The sequence below is a fragment of the Balaenoptera acutorostrata genome, chromosome 4 (genome assembly GCF_949987535.1).
Source record: "Balaenoptera acutorostrata chromosome 4, mBalAcu1.1, whole genome shotgun sequence".
NCBI lineage: Eukaryota > Metazoa > Chordata > Mammalia > Artiodactyla > Balaenopteridae > Balaenoptera > Balaenoptera acutorostrata.
The window spans coordinates 16,128,570-16,149,467 of NC_080067.1; the positions used below are offsets into that span (position 1 = coordinate 16,128,570).

Consider the following 20,898-nt stretch of genomic DNA (forward strand, 5'->3'; position numbering starts at 1 on the left):
GGCAAGAGTCATCATAACGTCACTTATTTAGCATATACCCTCTCCCCGCCCCCAAGCCATGGCCCCGCCCCGTCCGAGACAGCGATTGTCGCCTAAGCGCTTCGTTCTGGCATCTGATTGGCTCCTTTGCCAGCCCCGCCTCCGTCTCCTCCCGCCGCCCTCCCCTCCACGCTCCCACAGTGGCGGGCGGAGCTAAGTACGCAGGCGCGGGTGCTGCCTCTCTCTTCTGGTGGTCCGCCCGCCCTCCTCCCACTCCCTCCCCTCCCCACCCCCCTTCCCCTTCTCTCTGGGCCTGCGTGCGCGCGTCCTCCTCCTTCACGCGCCGCCGCTAGCCTAGCACTCTCACTGGAACCTCTGGCCCGCACGTTCCCTTTGCCCTCCGGCTGCGGAGCGGGCGGGATCCTGCACCGCTGTCGCTGCAGCCCGGGCGGGCGGGGCGGCGGCAGCGGCACGCGAGCCCCGAGGAGGGCCGTACCACCGTTCGCCAGCACGCGGGGGGAGCCGCTCGCCCCGCCGCAAACGCCTCGGCGACCCCGCGGGGCTGAGGCGTCGCCGCGCCCTGGAGCTTGAGCGCCGAGCCGGCCTCGACCCCGAGCTCGGAGCCCCGCGGGCAGCGCCCGCCGCCGGCCCCACCCATCCGGGCCGAGGAGGCCGCGACCATGGCTGAGATGGAGGAGCGGAGCCTGGACAACTTCTTCGCCAAGAGAGACAAGAAGAAGAAGAAGGAGCGGAGCAACCGGGCGGCGAGCGCCGCGGGCTCGGCGGGCGGCGCCGGCGGGAGCAGCGGAGCCGCGGGCGCGGCGGGCGGTGGGGCGGGCGCGGGGACCCGGCCGGGCGACAGCGGGACCGCGGGCGCGGGGGCCACGGGCCCTGGGGCCGCCACCAAGGTTGTGACAAAGGTGAGGGGCCAGGGAGATTGGGAGTTGGGGCCCGGGCCGCGCGCTTGCGCCCATGTGCCCGCCCCCGCCCGCCTGCCTGCTTGCCTGCCCGGGGAAACGGCCGGGAGGGGCGGCCGGGCCCCGGCTGGCGGGCTGATGGGCGCGGAGGCTGCCACGTGACGCGGGCTTCCCACGGCGGGCCGCCTCGCGGTCCCCGCTGGACTCCCCGACACCCCGCTCCCGACCCGCGTCGCTTGGCTCGGGCGAGGACGTAGGCCGCCGGCGGCTCCCTCCCGGGGAATCGGCCCGGGTCGGAAGTGCATCTGTCGAATGACGTCTACTCTGAGTAATTTAGCGTTCTGATTTCAGACCAGTAGTTTGAGCTGAATTTTCTAACAATCACATTTGTGGCAGCTCTAACTGGCACGACTTGGTCTCGAAGCCCGTAAAAGAAAAGTCCTATGGCAAGATGGAGCTAGACGTTTAGTTGTGGGCTTACTGTTGATTTCATCTGGCGTTTCCTGGTTGCTTTTAAAGTAACAGGTCTCATGAAGGAACGCGGTGGAAGTAAAGTTTACTCACGTTTGTACTCCAGCCTAGTTGGCCTTGGGATTGAGCAAGGGCTTTGGCCAGAAAACGAGTCCACACTTTAGGTTCCAGCCGCTTGATCCCTTTTTCATAGTCTGATAGTTGTCTTAGTTGTGTTTTTACAAATAGCTTTAATTGACTAAGTGGTACCTGTTTTACAGGATGAAGATGAGTGGAAAGAATTTGAGCAAAAAGAGGTTGATTACAGCGGCCTAAGAGTTCAAGCAATGCAAATAAGGTATGGTCTGGTTACAGATGTGCTTAGATAACCCAAGGGATAGATACTGTATGTTTGGGGTTTTTTAGCCCCAAAACAGCATCACAGTACTCTTGTGCTTTAGATATGCTTATTAGGACTCTAATGGATTGTGCCTATTCCTCTGATGGCAGCCCTTCTATATGCTGATCAAATTAGCTGCCAGCTCTAAAATCCTGTGAGAGCTTGCCTGCTTCAGATCTTGGTTAGGCCTTTTTGAGACAGCTAAAATGGATTTTGTGGTTTCAGAATTTTTACTTTTAATATCGGTGGGTCGAACTTAGTTTTTCTTTTTGTTTCAAAAAATAACAGGGGTGGTTTTCAGATCCTCTCTGACAGACAAGTTATATATGTATTCGTAATAGAAGCATAGTTAGAGGGAAATAACAGATTTTACAAACAAGTTATGTATGTATTTGTAATTGAAGCATAGAGGGAAATAACAGATTTTACGTATTCACACAGTGAAACCAACTTGTGTAATTAGCACTGAGGTCAAGAAACTGAACATTACTGGTAGAGAAGAAAGCCCCCTCGTAGTCACTGTTTTCACCCCTCAAATAACCACTAACCTAACACTAGATTAATTTTCCTAGAAATTTATAGAAATGGAATCATAGTCTAAGTACATTTTTAAAGTTCAAAAAACAGTAATTTCTGAAAATTGGATTGGTTGGCTTAGAGGATTTGAAATTAACGTATTTTCTGAAGTCCAGTCTATGGTAGTCACATGAACTTTAGATTCATGTAAATAAATGTCATGTTTTTGAGGGTCTTGTGAAGTAGAAAATCCATTGGTTTAGATTAAAAACCCTTTATTCTCAGTTTCAAGAAATGAGTGATCCCTGGGAATTCCCTGGCAGTCCAGTGGTTAGGACTCAGCACTCTCACTACCAGGGGCCTGGGGTCCATCCCTGGTCGGGGAGTTAAAGTCCCGCACGCCACACAGCACAGCCAAAAAAAGAAGTGAACCCGATGCACTGCCTCCCAGTTTGAAGTCTGTGATTTATATATGCCCGTGACTGCCTGGCACAGTGGAGGAAATACTTTTCCTTAACAAAATACTGTCTTTTGACCTCTCTAGATGGTAACATTTATGGTGTTAAATAACTTATTAAAAAACCAGGGCTAACTTTTATGACATTTGTTGAATACTTACCACAACTAGGCATTCACGTCCTAGGTTCTTTCACGTCGCTGTGTGAGCTTAAGCAAAGTGAAACCTGATTGGTAGTGGGAAACTTTTAGGAAATGCAGCTTCCCCACATTTGAAATACCTTCCATGGTGGTGTGAAGTAGAGGTGATTAGCCTGGAGGTTTATTCCCAGCCGCTTCTTGGCTTCCTTTGTGTGTTAGATGTTTTTTGTTTTTGTTTTTTCTTTTTTCTTTTTTTGACTCTGTTGGGTCTTTGTTGCTGTGCACTGACTTCCTCTAGTTGCGGCGAGCGAGGGCTACTCTTCGTTGTGGTGCGCGGGCTTCTCATTGCCGTGGCTTCTCTTGTTGCGGAGCATGGGCTCTAGGCACACAGTCTCAGTAGTTGTGGCACGCAGGCCCTAGAGCGCGCGGGCTTCAGTAGTTGCGGTGCACGGGCTTGGTTGCTCCATGGCATGTGGGATCTTCCCGGACCAGGGATCAAACCCGTGTCCCATCCATTGGCAGGCGGATTCTTAACCACTGCACTACCATCTAACATTGGAAGTCCCAATGTTAGATGTTTTTGAAGAGACATAGTTTAGAAAATATCCGTTTTCTTTCCCTTGGGGCTTGACTTTTAAAAATGGGGAGGTAGGGATGTGGAGTTATGAACAGCCATTTGTGATTGTGGAACTGCCTGTATGTTTGGTTCCTGTGTTCTGTTGTAGAATAAGGCTCTTGCTCTGCCTTTCCTGACTGCAGGCCCTAGACTGCATGTTCTCGAAGACTCAAACTTACTGAGCAATAGCAGCCCTTTCTGAGGGAAAGGTTTCAAGTTCATTGAATGCTAGAAGTTCATGAGGATATTTAAACTGCACCTATTTTTGTCATTGAATATATATCCCATATCCATTCAAGGTTATTTTTTCTTATTTTCGGCTACTCCCGAGGTGGTGAAACATTTCTTAAATCACTTATATCCTTCACCTTTGCCAGGGGCATAAGTAAATCTCAGCTAGTATGAGCATTAAGGTCTGCTTGACCTGAAGTAGACCAGGTTTTATACTGCATTTTTCATTATTTAGCATCTAGTCATTGCCCCTAAGTGGCCATCCAGAGATCTTTCTCTTACCTGCTAACATTGAGAAACATACCTTCTTCAGGAAGCTGCTTTTGTGGATTCTCGGTCACTATGGAGTCTGGGGTCTATCTCCGTTGCCTTCATAAATTAACAGAGGGGAATCTAATGGCTTCCAGGAAAGGCTTGAGAGTGAGAAGCCATCAGAGGGTTAATAATAATGACAAAAACTTTCACTTTATACAGCTGACCTTTGAACAACATGGGTTTGAACTGCATGGGTCCACTTATATGCAGATATTTTTCAATAGTAAATGCTGTGTTACACGACCTGCGGTTGGTTGAATGTACCGATACGGAGGAACCGCAGATGAGGCATGTTAACACCCCTGTTGTTCAAGGGTCAACCATGTACTGAATATCTTTATAAACTTTGTATTAAATGTTCTTGACATTGAAACTCAGTAGGAGTGGGAGTCTACACATTGGTTCAATAGAATGGGAAGTAGGTTACTCACACAAATAGTATATAGTTGATAATGTGGCAAAAACATGGACTTCAGGGAAAGACAGACCTCGGCTTGCATTTTAGCCCTGCTGCTTCTGTGTGACCTTGGGCGAGTTACTTTACTTGTGAATGTTATCTGCAAAATTCAGATGACTACTCAGGATTTTTGTGAAGATTTTGAACAGGATGTTCATAATATATCCACTTGGTTAATATTAATCAACCTCTCTATTTAGTGGGTAAATTAGAATGTCTTACTCTTGGGAATTTCTCTGCTATTTAACCATGAGGCACCTGCTTTATAGTACCAATATTTGAGGGGAAGGGGTAGTGGAGGCACATAATATTATCATGACTAAAGTCCTACTCTGGTGAGTCAGTTCATTATGGACTTAATAGGAGAACATGACATGTTCAGGTTGGCATTAGTATAACCATACAAAGAAAAATCCTTCTCAGAGTTGCTGGAGATCTTGAATGATTGTCTTTTATGACTTGGTCTTACCTTTTGGGCAGAAGCCCTTAGAAGGGGAGAGAAATGAGATCTCTTTCTTCTCTGGAATTGGAGGGGGGTGGTTATGCCTTTAGTTTGTTACCTTTTCTATCCATGAGAGAGACAGCCTTGCTATTTCAATATGAAACAAGGGAAAATGAAACTTTGAAGCTGACTTAAAGATATCTTGAAATTCTCCATCTATAGTCTTAATTTTTTTTCTCCCAACTTTTTGTGTTGAAAAATTACAAACCTCAGAAAAGTTGCAAGAATAGTAGAATAAGAACCCTTATACTCTTGCCGTAGATCTAAAAATCATTTTTGCCACACTTACTTTCTCTTTAGTTAGCTGCATACAGTCTTAAAAGTTCTTGGCACTAGTCCTTGTAGTAAGTTAGCATGCTGGACATTTGTTGAAGGTGAGTGTGCAATTGAAAGGGGGAAAGTTTTCAGCAGCAGCAAGCGTACTGTATTACCGTCCTAGCTCACATTTACCCATTAGCTCAAGATTTAAGTACCAAGGGTATTATGAGGTCATGTGTCAAGTTTTGTGTCTAAGTTAATAAATCTTATTCAAGATCACATCATTGTTTACAGACAAGTTCTGAGAGGGAAGCCATTGAGATGGTGATAAAAGAAGGGGCCTAGCGCTTGAGCTTAGATTATTGGTTGATAGTAGGACCTATAGGCCTTTCCCATCTTTAAAATGGATTTGAGGAAGAAAGATTTCATTTACTACTTATTACTAAATGGTGAGCATTTGTCATGTTTCAATAAAAAATTGAGTCCTTGGAGCCCAGTGGTTTTCTAGGAATCTTAAGAAATCTAGACTTTTAAACCCATTAGGTAGAGCTGGTTAAGTTGTCCTTTGAAGAGAAGAAATTATTACAGCATCCAAGCTGGATTCGTTGTAGCAAATATTTGTGGGACTGCTGTGTCCTGGATATTGGGCATCGACTGCTGGGTCTTGGAGTTGTAAAAAAATAACTCATGCTCTACTGAACACTAGTAGATCATTTCAGTGATGTGTAGGAGCCGTGGAGTCCAGGAGAGACGCTTAGGTCTACCATGAACGGGTCAAGAAAGAGTCCTTGGATGAAATACAGTGACATTTTAAGCTGCCAGCCATGGCTCATCAGGCCATTTCTATCCCCCCGGTTTACTGTTGTAACAGTGGTTGGATAATAGGGTCAAATCAGTGGAGCTGCCCAGCATTCCGGCAAAAGTGCAGTCAAGTCCGGATTTTGTTTTAGCTGCTTTTGGGGAAGGGGGAGTTAGGATACATAAATTCTCCTGTAATGTCCCTTGAGATAAGGAGGTAAGAATGTTCTGTTCTTTATAAATACACTGCTGTAGAATGTGTGATCCTGATCAATCTTACTAAAAAAAAAGTGAATTTCTCAAATCTCAAAAGAGGGAAAATTTTTGTTTCATATTTTAGAGCTATAAAGAGAGTAAAATGAAGTAATAGGCAACCTGAAAGAGTATGGGCTCCGGAGTCCCACTGACTTGGCTCTGCTACCTTGTAGCCCTGGTGAAGGTACTTAAGTATCTGAATATCAGTCTCCTCATATGTACAATGGGTCTTCTCCCTGCCTTAGTGTTATTTTGATTTTTAACTTTGTAAAACGGGTACAACACTGCTTGGCATAGTAGATGCTCAGTAAATGTTCCTTTTTGTAGCATTATCATTCCCCCTACCCCAAAATAGTGCCTTACAGACTAAAGCATATTTAAGACGGAATACTTTGGATTGTGATAATGAATTTACAGTAGCATTGTAGTTTTTATTTTTATTTTATTTACTTATTTATTTTTTAAGCATTGTAGTTTTTAAAACATCAAATTTAGCTGATGAGACGTTGTATATTATATTTGGGTCAAACGCCAAATTTTAGCCTAGTTGTCTTCTGTGGAAATAATTCTTTGCAACGTGTTTTTTGTTCTTTGGCGTTTGGAGGTTTGACATTTTCTGGAATATGTAAATGTGAAAGAGTAGTAGGCTATTTAAATTATTTCTATCCTGCCATTGTTACTATAGCACTTTGGCAAGGCTCTTAGCATCTCTGGGCCTTATTTCCCTCTGTTGGATGAAGTGTCTTGACTAGACAATTTCCAATGTTTAGTTTAGCTGATATTTCAGAATCTTATGAAGCAAAATACTAAGTTGTCTTGTGCCTATTATCAATGTACAATCCCTCTAATTAAAACATCTCTCTTATTTTCTAGTAGTAGTTTGTAATCTAGAGGTATTTTAGATTTGTGATTTTTTAAATTCATTTCTTCACTTGTCTCTGAGGGTGAAAAGGTGATGAACACTAGACAGTAAAGGAATCTTTTCTTTGAGACTCTCAGCATTCTATCAGACCAAATTGGAGTTTTTCTTCAAAATTTTTTTTTTTTTGCAGATTAGGAAAACAATGTTTTTGTTCTTTAGAACATTTGAAGAGTATAACAACATAAAGAAATATGCAAGAATTATTCATAATCCCTTCTGCTTAGGGATAATCAGTGTTAAAATTTTTTTGGTTTTCAGTTTATTGCAAGCTGATAATTCTGGAGTTTAAATATTAAAATAATTTAAGGGAAAAGCTATTTTAATTCAGTGCATTGTTGAAATTAACCATTTCTAAATGTAACTGACCAAATGAAAGCTATCACAGTTTGGGGATATAAGAGCGTAAAAGTGCCATGAAGTCACTTAAATCTTTGTGGGGATCTTATCTCCCTGTCTGGCCTGGATTGGGTTGCTGCGACATTGCTAACTACAGTCAATTATAGCTGGGTGAGTAACACCTGTGCTTTTACTCATGGACCAAGCAAATTACATTTTAGTGTAATTACATAGGTGTGGCTTCAGAGGTGGGTAACTTTTTAAAAAAACTTCTTTTGGGACAATTTTGGCATTTGGATACCACTGTTAGACTCCTGGATAAATTAGGACTTTCATACTCTTATCTGATCATTCTACTTAAAAGCTTTAGGAAGCAAGGTCATACTGCTTAGTGTCCATTTTAAAAGAACATGTTTTCATTTTGCTTTTTTTTTTTAATGAAAACTATGTTTTTTCTTATTATAAAGGTGGTATATGTGGTGTTTATATGAAAATTCAAATATTAAAATGCTGGAGAGGGTGTGGAGAAAAGGGAACCCTCTTGCACTGTTGGTGGGAATGTAAATTGATACAGCCACTGTGGAGAACAGTATAGAGGTTCCTTAAAAAACTAAAAATAGAACTACCATACGACCCAGCAATCCCACTACTGGGCATATACCCTGAGAAAACCATAATTCAAAAAGAGTCATGTACCACAATGTTCATTGCAGCTCTATTTACAATAGCCAGGACATGGAAGCAACCTAAGTGTCCATCGACAGATGAATGGATAAAGAAGATGTGGCACATATATACACTGGAATATTACTCAGCCATAAAAAGAAACAAAATTGAGTTATTTGTAGTGAGGTGGATGGACCTAGAGACTGTCATACAGAGTGAAGTAAGTCAGAAAGAGAAAAATAAATACCATATGCTAACACATATATATGGAATCTAAAAAAAAAAAAAAAAATGGTTCTGAAGACCCTAGGGGCAGGACAAGAATAAAGACACAGGCGTAGAGAATGGACTTGAGAACACGGGGAGGGGGAAGGGTAAGCTGGGACGAAGTGAGAGAGTGGCATGGACATATATACACTACCAAATGTAAAATAGATAGCTAGTGGGAAGCAGCCGCCTAGCACAGGGAGATCAGCTCGGTGCTTTGTGACCACCTAGAGGGGTGGGATGGGGAGGGTGGGAGGGAGACGCCAAGGGAGGAGATATGGGGATATATGTATATGTATAGTTGATTCACTTTGTTATAAAGCAGAAACTAATACACCACTGTAAAGCAATTATACTCCAATAAAGATGTTAAAAAAATAATAAATAAAAAGCATGTAATACCAAATGTTTACGGCACTTACCATGTGCCAGGCACTGTTCTCAGTGCTTTATGTCTGTTAATCAATCTTCATATTGGGGCTGTTACCCCTTTTTACATGAGGAGACTGAGGCATACAGAAGTTAGATGCCGTACTTAGTCTTCCTGGCTAGTAAATGGCAGAGCCTGGGTGTATTGAACCAGGCAGTTTGGCTTTAAAATCTGCTCATAACTGCTTGCTCCATGAAGAAAATAAAGTCATGCATTCTAGCACCCACTTTTTAACATTTACCCAAGAAATCATTCTAATTGTCTTTCTACCTATATTAGGTGCAGAGATTTTTAGTATTGATACATTGTTGGTTTATGTGCCGTGATTATTACTTCCATGTTAGTGTAGACCTAACATATCATTTTAAATGGCTCCATGGGATTCTTATGTGTTAGCAAAAAAGGAAGACTGAAGGCTGGCTTAGCCATACTCCGCACGCTTTTTTCCTCTCAAACTATAGTCTTAAGTAAAATCGTGCTCTAAATGCAGATTGAAGGTAAGTTTGTTCCCTTGTCCGCCTCTGTTGCCACCCTAGGCCTCTAAATTGTGGAATCATCTCTGGTTGGTGGGCAATATGTGATGGTACTATTATCTGAGTGTCTTTAAAGAAGACCATTAGCTATTCAAGAAATTTGTCATATAGCCAGAACTTACTTTAATAGACATGGAAAGAAAGCACCCTTAGATGTCATTTTGCAGAAACCAGGATATACCCTGATGTTCCCAAGGTCACAGTCAGGGTGGGAGTCATATATACATTGTTATGGCCATTGTCATGGATCAGATATCAAAAGGAGAAAATGTCTGAAAGAGTGGAAGGCCAGGGACAGAGCTTTAGGCAGCAGCATGTAGCTTTTTTTTTTTTTTTTTCTTTTTGTTGCGTTGGGTCTTCACAGCTGTGCACGGGTTTTCTCTTTGTTGCGGTGCACAGGCTTCTCATTGCATTGGCTTCTCGTTGAGGAGCATGGGCTCTAGGCACATGGGCTTCAGTAGTTGCAGCATGCAGGCTCAGTAGTTGCAGCATGTGGGCCCTAGAGCATGTGGGCTTCAGTAGTTGAGGCACATGGGCTCAGTAGTTGTAGTGCGTGGGCTTCAGTAGTTGTGGCTCACGGGCTCTAGAGCGCAGGCTCAGTAGTTGTGGCGCACGGGCTTACTTCCTCTGTGGCATGTAGGATCTTCCTGGACCAGGGATCAAACCCGTGTCCCCTGCATTGGCAGGCGGATTCTTAACCACTGCTCCACCAGGGAAGTCCCGCAGCATGTTTTTTTAGTAGAGGAAAGGAAGTTAGATTGATGACAGACACTGATAAGCTGAAGACCTAGGAAACACCACCACTGTCATGGAAAAAATAATCCAGGGAGAAGGTTGGTGGTCTGTGCCAGGTGCATCATCTGCAAGGGCAAAGAGTTGCAAAAAGGAAGTTTGATTTGACAGTTATCTTTGTGCTGTCAAGCCAGCGGTATAGAGAGGCAAGATACATGTACTTGATAATTTAGCAAATTCAGGCTTACATAAAACAGTAATAAGTAATCCAGCACAAGGAGAAATAATCAAAGATACCTTGCAGAGATCACAGACTTCTGACTCAAGTCAATTCAAGAATAAAGAAATAGGGACTTGCCTGGCAGCCCAGTGGTTAAGAATTTGCCTTCCAGTGCAGGGGGTGTGGGTTCAATCCCTGGTCGGGGAGCTAAGATGCCACATGCCTTGTGGCCAAAAAACCAAGAAAACATAAAACAGAAGCAATATTGTAACAAATTCAGTAAAGACATTAAAAATGGTCCACATCAAATCTTAAAAAAAAAAAAATTAAAAATAGGCATTAAATAGAACAGTTAAGTCAGTCTTAGAATGGTATGTCACCACTGAGGATATATTTTGTATTTATAATCACTAGTAAGCCAAAGACTGAGTTCTTGTATTCTCTTCTTTAAATGGGTGACACATCTCTGATGGTAGGGATCAGTTCTATACATTTCCTATGTCTAGACAGTAGAGACTGACACTAATAAAGTATGGAGCACTGATGTAAATACTGAACACTAACTTGTTTTCCTCTGTTGGAATGTGAATTAATTTTGAGAGTATTTTTTTACATGTACTAAAGGATTAGCAAATGAAATTACACAACTTTTAAAACCCATTCATTTGATCACTAAAAATATGCTTACCGTAAGTGCCTGTTTGCACACTTTGGTCCTAGAAAAAAATCAAGTAATTGTACTTTTATCTTTCAAGTTGCCCTTTTCTCTACGTTTCAGGTTAGATTGACCTGTCTTCCCTCCCTCAGTAGAGGCTGCTATAAATAATCAACACAGATTGTTAAAAACCTGGCATGTCAGTATGTTAAATATTTCTAGATGTTCTTGAGTGTATGGAGTTTGCAAAAAGTGAAATGGAGACTGTCAGACAGAGAGGTTTTCTGAACCTTTTTCCAGCGATGAATCCTTTTAAATGAAGTCCTAATGCATAAAATAGATAAAATCCCCTAATTCTTCCTCTTTTTTTTTTTTTTAAAACAAGTGAGGCATTTGGGCTTGAAGAGGTTAAGTACCTTCTCCAGAATCACAGATCATTATTGATAGAATTAAGGATTTGGACTGACAGTTTTCCTGGTGTTTCTGTAATTGAATTAACTTGTTTATTTTCCAATAGTGAAAAGGAAGAAGATGAAAATGAAAAAAGAGAAGATCCAGGTGATAACTGGGAAGAAGGCGGAGGAGGTGGTGGTGGTGTAGAAAAATCTTCAGGTCCCTGGAATAAAACAGCTCCGGTACAAGCACCTCCTGCTCCAGCAGTTGGTAATCTTTATATTTCATTTTCATAAAGATGTCCATTTGTGCATAGTTTTATATGCAGTCAGCTTTCAACTAAATGCATGCTTGCACTGGGTGAGTAGGGTCTTCTTTCCATTCCTAGGAGAGAGATTTGTGTCTGATCTAAAGACTTTCATATCCTCAATAAAGAAATTTGGAAGTTAAGGCTGTAGGCTGCTTAAATCTTACTGCAGTCCTATAGCTTGCCAGATTTACATGTTTAAGCATTTTTTTTTCAATGTTTGACGGCTGACTAAGGAATATTGGGTACCTGTGTCTTTTTTTTCCCATTCCCCATTTTACTCTGTCTAAAGAATGAATTCTCAGAAGGGTGGATTTTATCACTCCCAAGAGGGTGAAAAGTGCTTCTTGGCTGGGGGGAGAGTGGTAATGGTAAAGAAATCTTAGATCTTACAGTGGTTTGTGGCCCATAAGAGGGCCAGAGTATGTAAAAATATGTACAGTGTATCTGTGGTATTAACATTTTTTGCTTGGGGCGTGGGGATGGTACTGTTTAGGAGAAAGTTGTCTAAAAAGGCTCTTTTAGGAAGGCAATAATGAAAAACTGTTGAGAAATAATGCTCTAATGTATACCCATTTTATACAGAATAATATAAAGAATAACAAATCACCCCAAATGTTACTGTCCAAAGATCACAGATTACTACCATGTATAGTTCTTGCATGTTTCTTTCTAGCTGCATTACACTTGAGCTGATAAATGATGTAGAGATGTTCATTTGAAAGGAAGCTTTTGATAACTAGAAAACGTGTAAAACACTGAATTCATGTTTAGGATGGGGGGGCGAATGGTATGTAAGAAAAGCTGGAAGGCTGTGTCCCCAAAATCTTGGTCATGGTACAAGACTTTGGACTGCTTAATTTTTTCTCCTGTTTTACTAGAAAATAAAAAATTCATTGATGATGTAAAAGTGGTCATGCTTTGAAAGGTAGTCCCTGATGAGGCCTGTCTCCCAGGACCAGCAGATTCCTTTCCCACTTCCAATAAGTTGACTTAATAGAACTCATTTACATAGATAATTAAAATTGTACATGGAAGAGAAATTGGAAGACTACTTTTACCCTAGAAAAATAGGCCTTTGCTTTTGGACATTTCCTCAGATTGCTTTCCTTCTGTTGTTCAGAGACCCTTAATGTAAGTATTGGTTTTTTCCATAACTGTTAAAATGATCAGGAATTCAGGAGTAGCTTATTAAAACGCCAAGCACTTGAATAGTTTCTCTAAACTGTTTTGAAATGTTAGTTACAGAAACCCCAGAACCAACAATGACTAGTGGCGTGTATAGGCCTCCTGGGGCCAGGTTGACCACAACAAGGAAAGCCCCCCAAGGACCACCAGAAATCTACAGTGATACACAGTTCCCATCCCTGCAGTCCACTGCCAAGCATGTAGAAAGCCGGAAGTAAGTATTCTCAATATTGTGTTTTGGAGCCCTATCTTTTGGCCAGGGAGTGGGGTATTTGGGATTTGAAAACCCACCTGGGTGTTGCAGTAAAGCCCAAGCTGCAGCTGAGAGGCAACTGAGAATTAAGGTGGGACTTATATGCCCAGGACTGGGGGAGAAGGGGGGAAGGACCCTGGTTGGGGTGGGGGGGGGGAAGAGCACGAAAGACAAACTTCGTCTGCAAGTTTCCCTTATCCCTGGTTTATGTCATTCTGTAGCCATGACAAGTCTCATCTAGTGAGAATTCTTAATAAATATTAAGTACATTGTTGCTGCTTCTATGTTCCTTGTAATATAGAAACTAGAAAAGTCAGCAGTATTTCATTATATCCCCAGTTAATGTGAGTAGGTGGAAGATGTTGGCATTTATAAATGTAATAGTAAAAATAATCTTACTTCAGCAGGTACTTAAACTGAACGCTACCTGGAGTTAAGTGACCACACAGGGCACATCCACATCTTACTTAGGGACATGAATTTCTTACAAAGTAAATAAAATGGGAAGAAATGTAAATGACATCAGATGGAAATTTTTCGGGGTGGCTTTTAAATTAAATCCCAGCGTTTTTGCCTCTTTGAGAGCACAGCTGGCTTGAATTTAAACCTCCACTTGACTTGTTCCTCTGCTCTGTCCTCCACGAGAGGCAGTGATTCACCACACTCATCTTTATCTGACCCACTCCCATAACGTAGATGTTGGGAGACTTCTTTGAATAATGAGTAGAACTTTACTCGAATGAGGAAATTGTTGTCCTTACTTTATGCATAAAGAAAGAGATATGTATTGTCTATTATTTGCTAAGAGTAACAGTGAGTCTTAGAAGGAATCACCATGTCATTAGACAGCTTTTTAACTTTCCGGTTGTCTTGAAGTTGGTCCCAAAATAGGTTTTCAGTTAATAGTATTCAGTAGATTTGCTACCACAGAAAATAGGACCCTAGAGCTTCAGTACAGTATTCTATATTTTTCTGTTCAATTGAAGCCTTAAAAATGGTTTTGGTAAGGATTTTATATACCAGTTTCCCCCTCCTGTCCCTTCCTCAAGATTTTTCCAAGGGGTGGCTTTTTTTAAAATTCAAGGAAGGATATTTTCAAAACAACCTAGTGAAGAAGAAATATTCACTGATTACATTTCTTTTCCCTTAGGGATAAAGAAATGGAGAAGAGCTTTGAAGTAGTAAGACACAAAACTAGAGGTAGGGATGAGGGTTCAAAAAACCAGGCCCTTAAACTTCAGCTAGACAACCAGTACGCTGTGCTTGAGAATCAGAAAAGCAGCCACACACAGTACAATTAAGGAGTGGTGTTTGCTAACCCTTCTAAGGTAACTAGACCACAGCTAACCACCACGGACAGCCATCATCATCTGATCTCTGCTGGATCTACAACTGATGCAGACCACTCGGTGTACGGGACCGGCCCTATCGCACTATGGAAGTTTAAAGTATCACAACTGCTCTTTATGTGTATTGGATTTAGGGGGATTTTCATTGTTATATAAATGGGTGAACTAGATTCAGCAGCGTTCTTTCAGAGTTACTCTGCAAATACAAAAAAAATCAAAAACTGCAGCCAGTGGTCATTTCAAAATCTTTTTATGTTCAGATACTGAGCCTTCGTAAGGGTTGACTACCTCAGATTTGCTGCACTCATTGTGGACTTCATGTGGATCACAACTTCTGGATAAGAAGGTTACAGCTTTTAAGTGTCGATGTGAAACTTGAAACCAGCTCTACTGGATTCCTATCAGAAATTCTGCAGAAAGTCAGCCATCTGGGTTCTGATCTGCTGTAAAAGATGAAGATTTAAGTGACCTTAATTAACCTGTCCTGTGCCCCATTCATAAGGAACACTCTGTAGTGGGTATTAGACTTGCCCCGGAACATGCCGCTCTCAAAAGAACTGATGTGTTCAGATAATCTGTGTAGGGCTGTGATTTATAATTTAAACTTTGAGTTGTATTCTGAGGTAACCACAAACTAAATTCAACCAAACTTGGGTCACCAAGTGGGAAAAGGGGTGGGGGTGGGAATAATCTTATTTTTTTAGTAATTTTTTATTTGGGTAGTGCTTTTTCTGTGTTCCATATTAAGGCTTTTTCTTTCTTTCTTTTTTTTCTTTCTTTTTTTTGCTTTGACTTGGAATAGTTCTTTGACAGAGCATATTGCTTGGCTAAGTAACCTGAAATATGCATTGGAATTGTGAAACGTCTCGTGAATTTGCCAATCCCTAGAGCAGAACCAGATGGCCTTTGATGTAAAGGGCAGTAGATGCAGGGGACTCTACTTCAGGTGCTGCTAAAGCTTCCTCTAATCAGGTCTAAGTTGTATAGTAAACTGGTGGAAAGAGTATATTTTCTGCTCAGGCCAAGGGAGTCACAGATGTGTCCTTATAAATTCAAAGCAGTGAGAGCAGAACCTCAACCTAAAACCCACTGAAGTTTCATGGATCTTGCATGATCTCTGACACGAATTCCAGATGCACTTGTGCCCAAACGTTTAAGGTATTAGACGCAGTGATTGTCCCAGCCTAGCTCTGTCATCAACCTCCTGGTGTGTCTCTTTACGTTGTTCATTTGGAGAGTCGGGGGCAAAAGACAGGTGATGTAGCACTTCTGTTTTTAATGATTACAGCTTAAACTATCCAGTAATTTTTAGTCCTGGAAAAGGACATCAGGACGCTACCCAGGATTACTGAAAAGTCTTTCCATCTAATGAGATAGTCTGGTAATTTCCTAGTTTTGTATCTTCGGTTCAATAGAAATATTTCAAAGTGGCTTGTGACCACTTGATGCAGAGTCTGGGTTTCTCTATAATAAAATCCCTTTGCCAAATGTAGGAGTTGCAGACTTGCTACTGGCAAGAGTGAAGCAAATGGGTGAGTAAAACTCCTGATGTGGGAGCATTTTCCTCTAGGAGTTCAGTCTTGATAAGTGTCAGTGCAGGAATCGCACTCCTAGGAGTGTTACAGAGTCATCTGCTGTCAGATGCAAACCATATCTGGGCAATAATGTTGGCATTATTTGAAGTGGCAGGCAGGATGCCTACGTTCTGGTGTACTTGGGTGAGTAGCTGAGCCATCCAAGGAGAGGTTGGATGAGTGAGAAAGGATTCTTGGTTAATCTGAAGACTTCATTTGAGAACCAAAAATCTTTTAACAAGTAACCTCTTGGACCTTGAGCCACATATTTCCCCTAAAAAGTATGCATTTTTTTCCAGCAAAACTTTGTTGGGGGTTATGTTATTGAGGAATGAGATGAATACGTGGAAATGTTACTTAATGGCATAGAAATCTGAAGACCTGCAGGAGATTTAAAAATTCCAACCCTTGTTATAACTTTTTAAAAGATTGTGAAATTATCAAAATGCACATGAATCAAGTTTTAATATGCTGTATGATGGGTGGATGAGGCTGTCCATTGTACCATTTCTTTCTTTGAATTCTCAGGCATGGTTTGGCAGTGCAAAAACTCTGTAACATTAACAAATTCAATAAAAAGTAAATATGTAGATTTTGGAGTCTGGTGGTTTTTACTCTTAACTGGTAACTGATTCTCTATCTTTGAAAATGGAGAATTGATGACATTCCTCCTTTGCTCTAGGAGGCTGATAATGTCATCTCGAGTGACCTTTCCATTTGAGAGGTGTTTGTAGAGTACTCTTAATGTTAAAACTAGACCTGGAATGAAATTGGCTGTGAACTTGTGATGAATATTCTTTTCCAGAGATAAACATTGAAATGTACTCTTGTCTTCATTGCTGTATTAAATTGTGTTATCTTAGACCATGGTAGGGAAATCTACAGTCTCTACTATGTAAAGATTTCAGGGCTTGTCCTCTGAGAAGCTTACAAATTTCTCAAATGAGAGCCATTTTAAATTTCAGGATTTAGTCTGGATTATAGTCCCTAAATTTCTAAACTAGAGGAAGTATATTTTCAGTCATTTTTGGTTGGAGTGTAAATTTTTTTGAAATACCAAAAATCAAATACAAGTTTTTTTAACTGAACTGTTCATTTTGGAATGTAAGTATATGTATTTTTTTCATACCTACAACTCATTTATTTTGTAACTGGAAGTACATACCTGTTACTGTTCCTCATCTATTTCACCCATCCCCACACACACCCCTCCCCTCTGGCATGTGGTGTTCTCAGTATCTATGACTGTTTCTGTTACGTTTGTTCTTGTTTTATAAATTCCACATATAAGTGAAATCGCTATTTGAACTATTTCACTAAGCATAATACCCACCAGGTCCATCCATGTTGCTAATGGCAAGTTTTCATTCTCTTTTATGGCTGTTATTTCATTGTATCTATGTAACACATTTTCTTCATTAGGTTGCTTCCATATCTTGGCTGTTGTAAATAATGCTGCATTGAACATAAGGATGTACATGTCTTTTCAAAATAGTGATTTTACTTTCCTTGGATGAATACCCAGTAGTGGTATTGCTGGGTTGTATGGTAGATCTATTTTTAATTTTTTGAGGAGCCTCCATACTGTTTTCCATAGTGGCTGCACCAATTTACATTCCCACAAATAGTGCATGAGGGTTCCCCTTTCTCCACATGCTTGAGAACTCTTGTTATTTGTTGTCTTTTTGATAATAGCCATTCTGACAGGTGTGAGGTGATACTGTGGTTTTGGTTTGCATTTCCCTGGTGGTAGTGATGTTGAGCATCTATCTGTATGACTTCTGTGGGAAAATGTCTTCTCAGGTCCTTCAGGTCCTCTGTCCATTTTTAAATTTTTTTTTTTTTTTTGGCTATGCCATGTGGCATGCAGGATCTTAGTTCCAGGGATCGAACCCATGCCCCCTGCAGTGGAAGCGTGGAGTCTTAACCACTGGACTACCAGTGACGTCCCTGTATGAGTTCTTTTTATATTTGGATATTAACCACTTATTTGATACATCCTTTGCAAATATCTTCCTCCATTCAGTAGGTGGCCTTTTTATTTTGTTGGTCGTTTCCTTCACTGTACAAAAGCACAAAAGCTTTTTAGGTTTATGTAGTCCCATTTGTTTATTTTATTTTTTTGTTTCTTTTACCTGAGAAGACATCAGATATATATACACACACACACACACACACAAAACTAAGAGCAACGGTAAAGAGCATCCTGCCTATGTTTTTTCTTCTAGAAACTTTATGGTTTCAGGTCTTACATTTAAGTCTTTAATCCATTTTGAGTTTATTTTTGTATATGGTGTGAGAAAGTAGTCCAGTTTATTTTGCATGTAGCTGTCCAGTTTCCCAAATCATTTATTGAAGATGCTGTCTTTTCTGTTGTATATCCTTTATCATAGATTAATTGATGATATAAGTGTGGGTTTGTTTCTGGGCTCTCTGTTCCATTGATCTATGTGTGTTTTTATGCTGGTACCATTCTGTTTTGATTACTATACCTTTGTAGTATACTTTGAAATCAGGGATCATGTTACCTCTAGCTTCGTTCTTTCTCAAGGTTGTTTTGGCTTTTTGGCGTCTTTGGTGTTTCCACACAAATTTTAGAATTATTCTAGTTCTGTGAAAAATAGCATTGGTATTTTGATAGGGATTGCATTGAATCTGTAGCTTGCCTTGGGGAGTATGGTCATTTTAACAATATTCTTCAATCCATGAGCACAGTACATCTTTACATTTGTTAGTGTCATCAATTTCTTTCATCAGTGAATACAAGTCTTTTACCTTCTTAGTTAGATTTATTCCTGGAATTCTTTTTGATGCAACTGTAAATGGAATTTCTCTTTCTGATAGTTGTTAGTGTATCGAAATGCACCAGATTTCTGTATATTAATTTTGTATCCTGCAACTTTACTGAATTCATTGATAAGTTCTAATAGTTTTTTGGTGGCATCTTTAGGATTTTCTGTATATAGTATGTCATCTGCAGACAGTGACAGCATTACTTCATCCTTTGAAATTTGAATTCCTCTTATTTTTTTTCTTGTCTGATTGCTGTGGCTAGGACTTACAATACTATGTTGAATAAAAGTGGTGAGAGTGGACATCCTTGTTTTGTTCCTGATCTTAGAGGAAATGCTTTCAGCTTTTTACCATATGATGTTACCTGTAGGCTTGCCACACATGGCTTTTATTATACTGAGGTATGTTCCCTTCTGTACCCACTTAGTTGATAATTTTTTTTTAATATTTATGTATTTATTTTGGCGGCTCCAGGTCTTAGTTGTGGCATGCATGCGGGATCTAGTTCCCTGACCAAGGATCAAACCTGGGCCCCCTGCATTGGGAGCACAGAGTCTTACCCACTGGACCACCAGGGAAGTGCCTTTGTTGAGAATTTTTATCATAAATGGATTTTGAATTTTGTCAAAAGCTTTTCTGCATCTATTGAGATGATCATGATTTTTATTCAGTTTGTTAATATGGTGTATCATATTGATCGATTTGGGGATATTGAATCATCCTTGCATCCCTGGGTTAAATCCCACTTTATCATGGTGTATGATCCTTTTAATGTATTGTTGAATTTGATTTGCTAATATTTTCTTGAGGATTTTTGCATCTGTGTTTATCAATGATATTGGCCTGTAATTTTCTTATTTTCTCAATATCTTTGGTTTGGGTATCAGGATGATGGTGGCCTTGTAGAATGAATTTGGAAGTGTTTCTTCCTCTACAATTTTTTGGAGTTTGAGAAGGGTAGGTGTTAACTCTAAATGTTTGGTAAAATTCAGCTGTAAAGCTGTCTGGTATTGGACTTTTGTTGGAAGTTTTTGGGTTTTTTTGTTTGTTTTTATTACTGATTCAATTTCCATTACTGTTAGTCTGTTCATGTTTTCTCCTTCCTGAATCAGTCTTGGGAGATTGTACATTTCTAGGAATGTATCCGTTTCTTCTAAGTTTTCCAGTTTATTGGCATATAAATGTTCACAGTGTTCTCATGATCTTATATTTCTGTGCCATTGGTTGTAACTTCTCTGTTTTCATTGCTGATTTTTTCTTACTTGGGCCTTGTCTCTTTTCCTTGATGTATCTGGCCAAAAGTTTATCAATTTTGTTTATCTTTTCAAAGAATCAGCTGTTTCATTGATTTTTTTCTATTGTATTTTTAGTCTCTGTTTCATTTATTTCTGCTCTGATCTTTATTATTTCTTTCCTTCTACTTAACTTTGGGTTTTGTTTGTTCTTTTTCTACTTCCTTTAGGTGTAAGGTTGTTTGAGATTTTTCTTATTTTCTGAGGTTTGTATTACTATAAACTTTCCTCTTAGAATGGCTTTTGCTGTGTCCCATGGATTTTGGATCATTGTGTTTTCATTTGTCTCCAGGTTTCTTTTTATTTCCTCTTTGATTTTTTCAGTGACCTATTGGTTGTTCAGTAGCATATTGTTTAGCCTCCATGTGTTTATACTTTTTGCAGTTGTTTTTTTTCTTGTAATTAATTTCTAGTCTCATGGCATTATGGTTGGAAAAGATGCATCATCTGTTAAGTCCATCTGATCTAATGTGTCACTTAAGGCCAGTGTTTGTTGATTTTCTGTCTGGATGATCTGTCCATTGATGTAAGGAGAGGGGGGTGTTATTTAAAGTCACCTACTATTGTGTTACTGTGAATTTCTCCCTTTATGTCTGTTAAAATTTGCCATATATATTGAGGTGCTCCTATGTTGGGTAAATGTACATTTACAATTTTTATATATTTACAATTGTTATATCTTCTTGGATTTACAGTT

General features: G+C 40.4%; 1 protein-coding gene across 3 annotated transcripts; it reads left to right on the forward strand.

Moving 5' to 3' along the window:
- The first annotated feature begins 279 nt into the window (after window positions 1-279).
- Window positions 280-16,706, forward strand: CDV3 (CDV3 homolog). 3 transcript variants are annotated; one of them, XM_057545492.1, is made up of 5 exons: window positions 280-899; window positions 1,628-1,704; window positions 11,570-11,715; window positions 12,995-13,154; window positions 14,344-16,706. In XM_057545492.1, exons 1-5 carry the CDS (start codon window positions 660-662, stop codon window positions 14,492-14,494), a joined length of 774 nt encoding a protein of 257 aa, XP_057401475.1. In that variant the 5' UTR covers window positions 280-659; the 3' UTR covers window positions 14,495-16,706. The 3 variants fall into 3 exon arrangements, with proteins under 3 accessions (XP_057401475.1, XP_057401477.1, XP_057401476.1); XM_057545494.1 differs by having other exon boundaries at window positions 281-899; window positions 14,522-16,706; XM_057545493.1 differs by having other exon boundaries at window positions 284-899; window positions 14,803-16,706.
- Window positions 16,707-20,898: the final 4,192 nt, after the last annotated feature.

Coding starts and splice junctions, on each gene's coding strand:
- CDV3 (XM_057545492.1), top strand. CDS start 660: ATGGCTGAGATGGAGGAGCGGAGCCTGGACAACTTCTTCGCCAAGAGA. Junction 900..1,627: donor CCACCAAGGTTGTGACAAAG/GTGAGGGGCCAG, acceptor CCTGTTTTACAG/GATGAAGATGAGTGGAAAGA. Junction 13,155..14,343: donor AAGCATGTAGAAAGCCGGAA/GTAAGTATTCTC, acceptor CTTTTCCCTTAG/GGATAAAGAAATGGAGAAGA.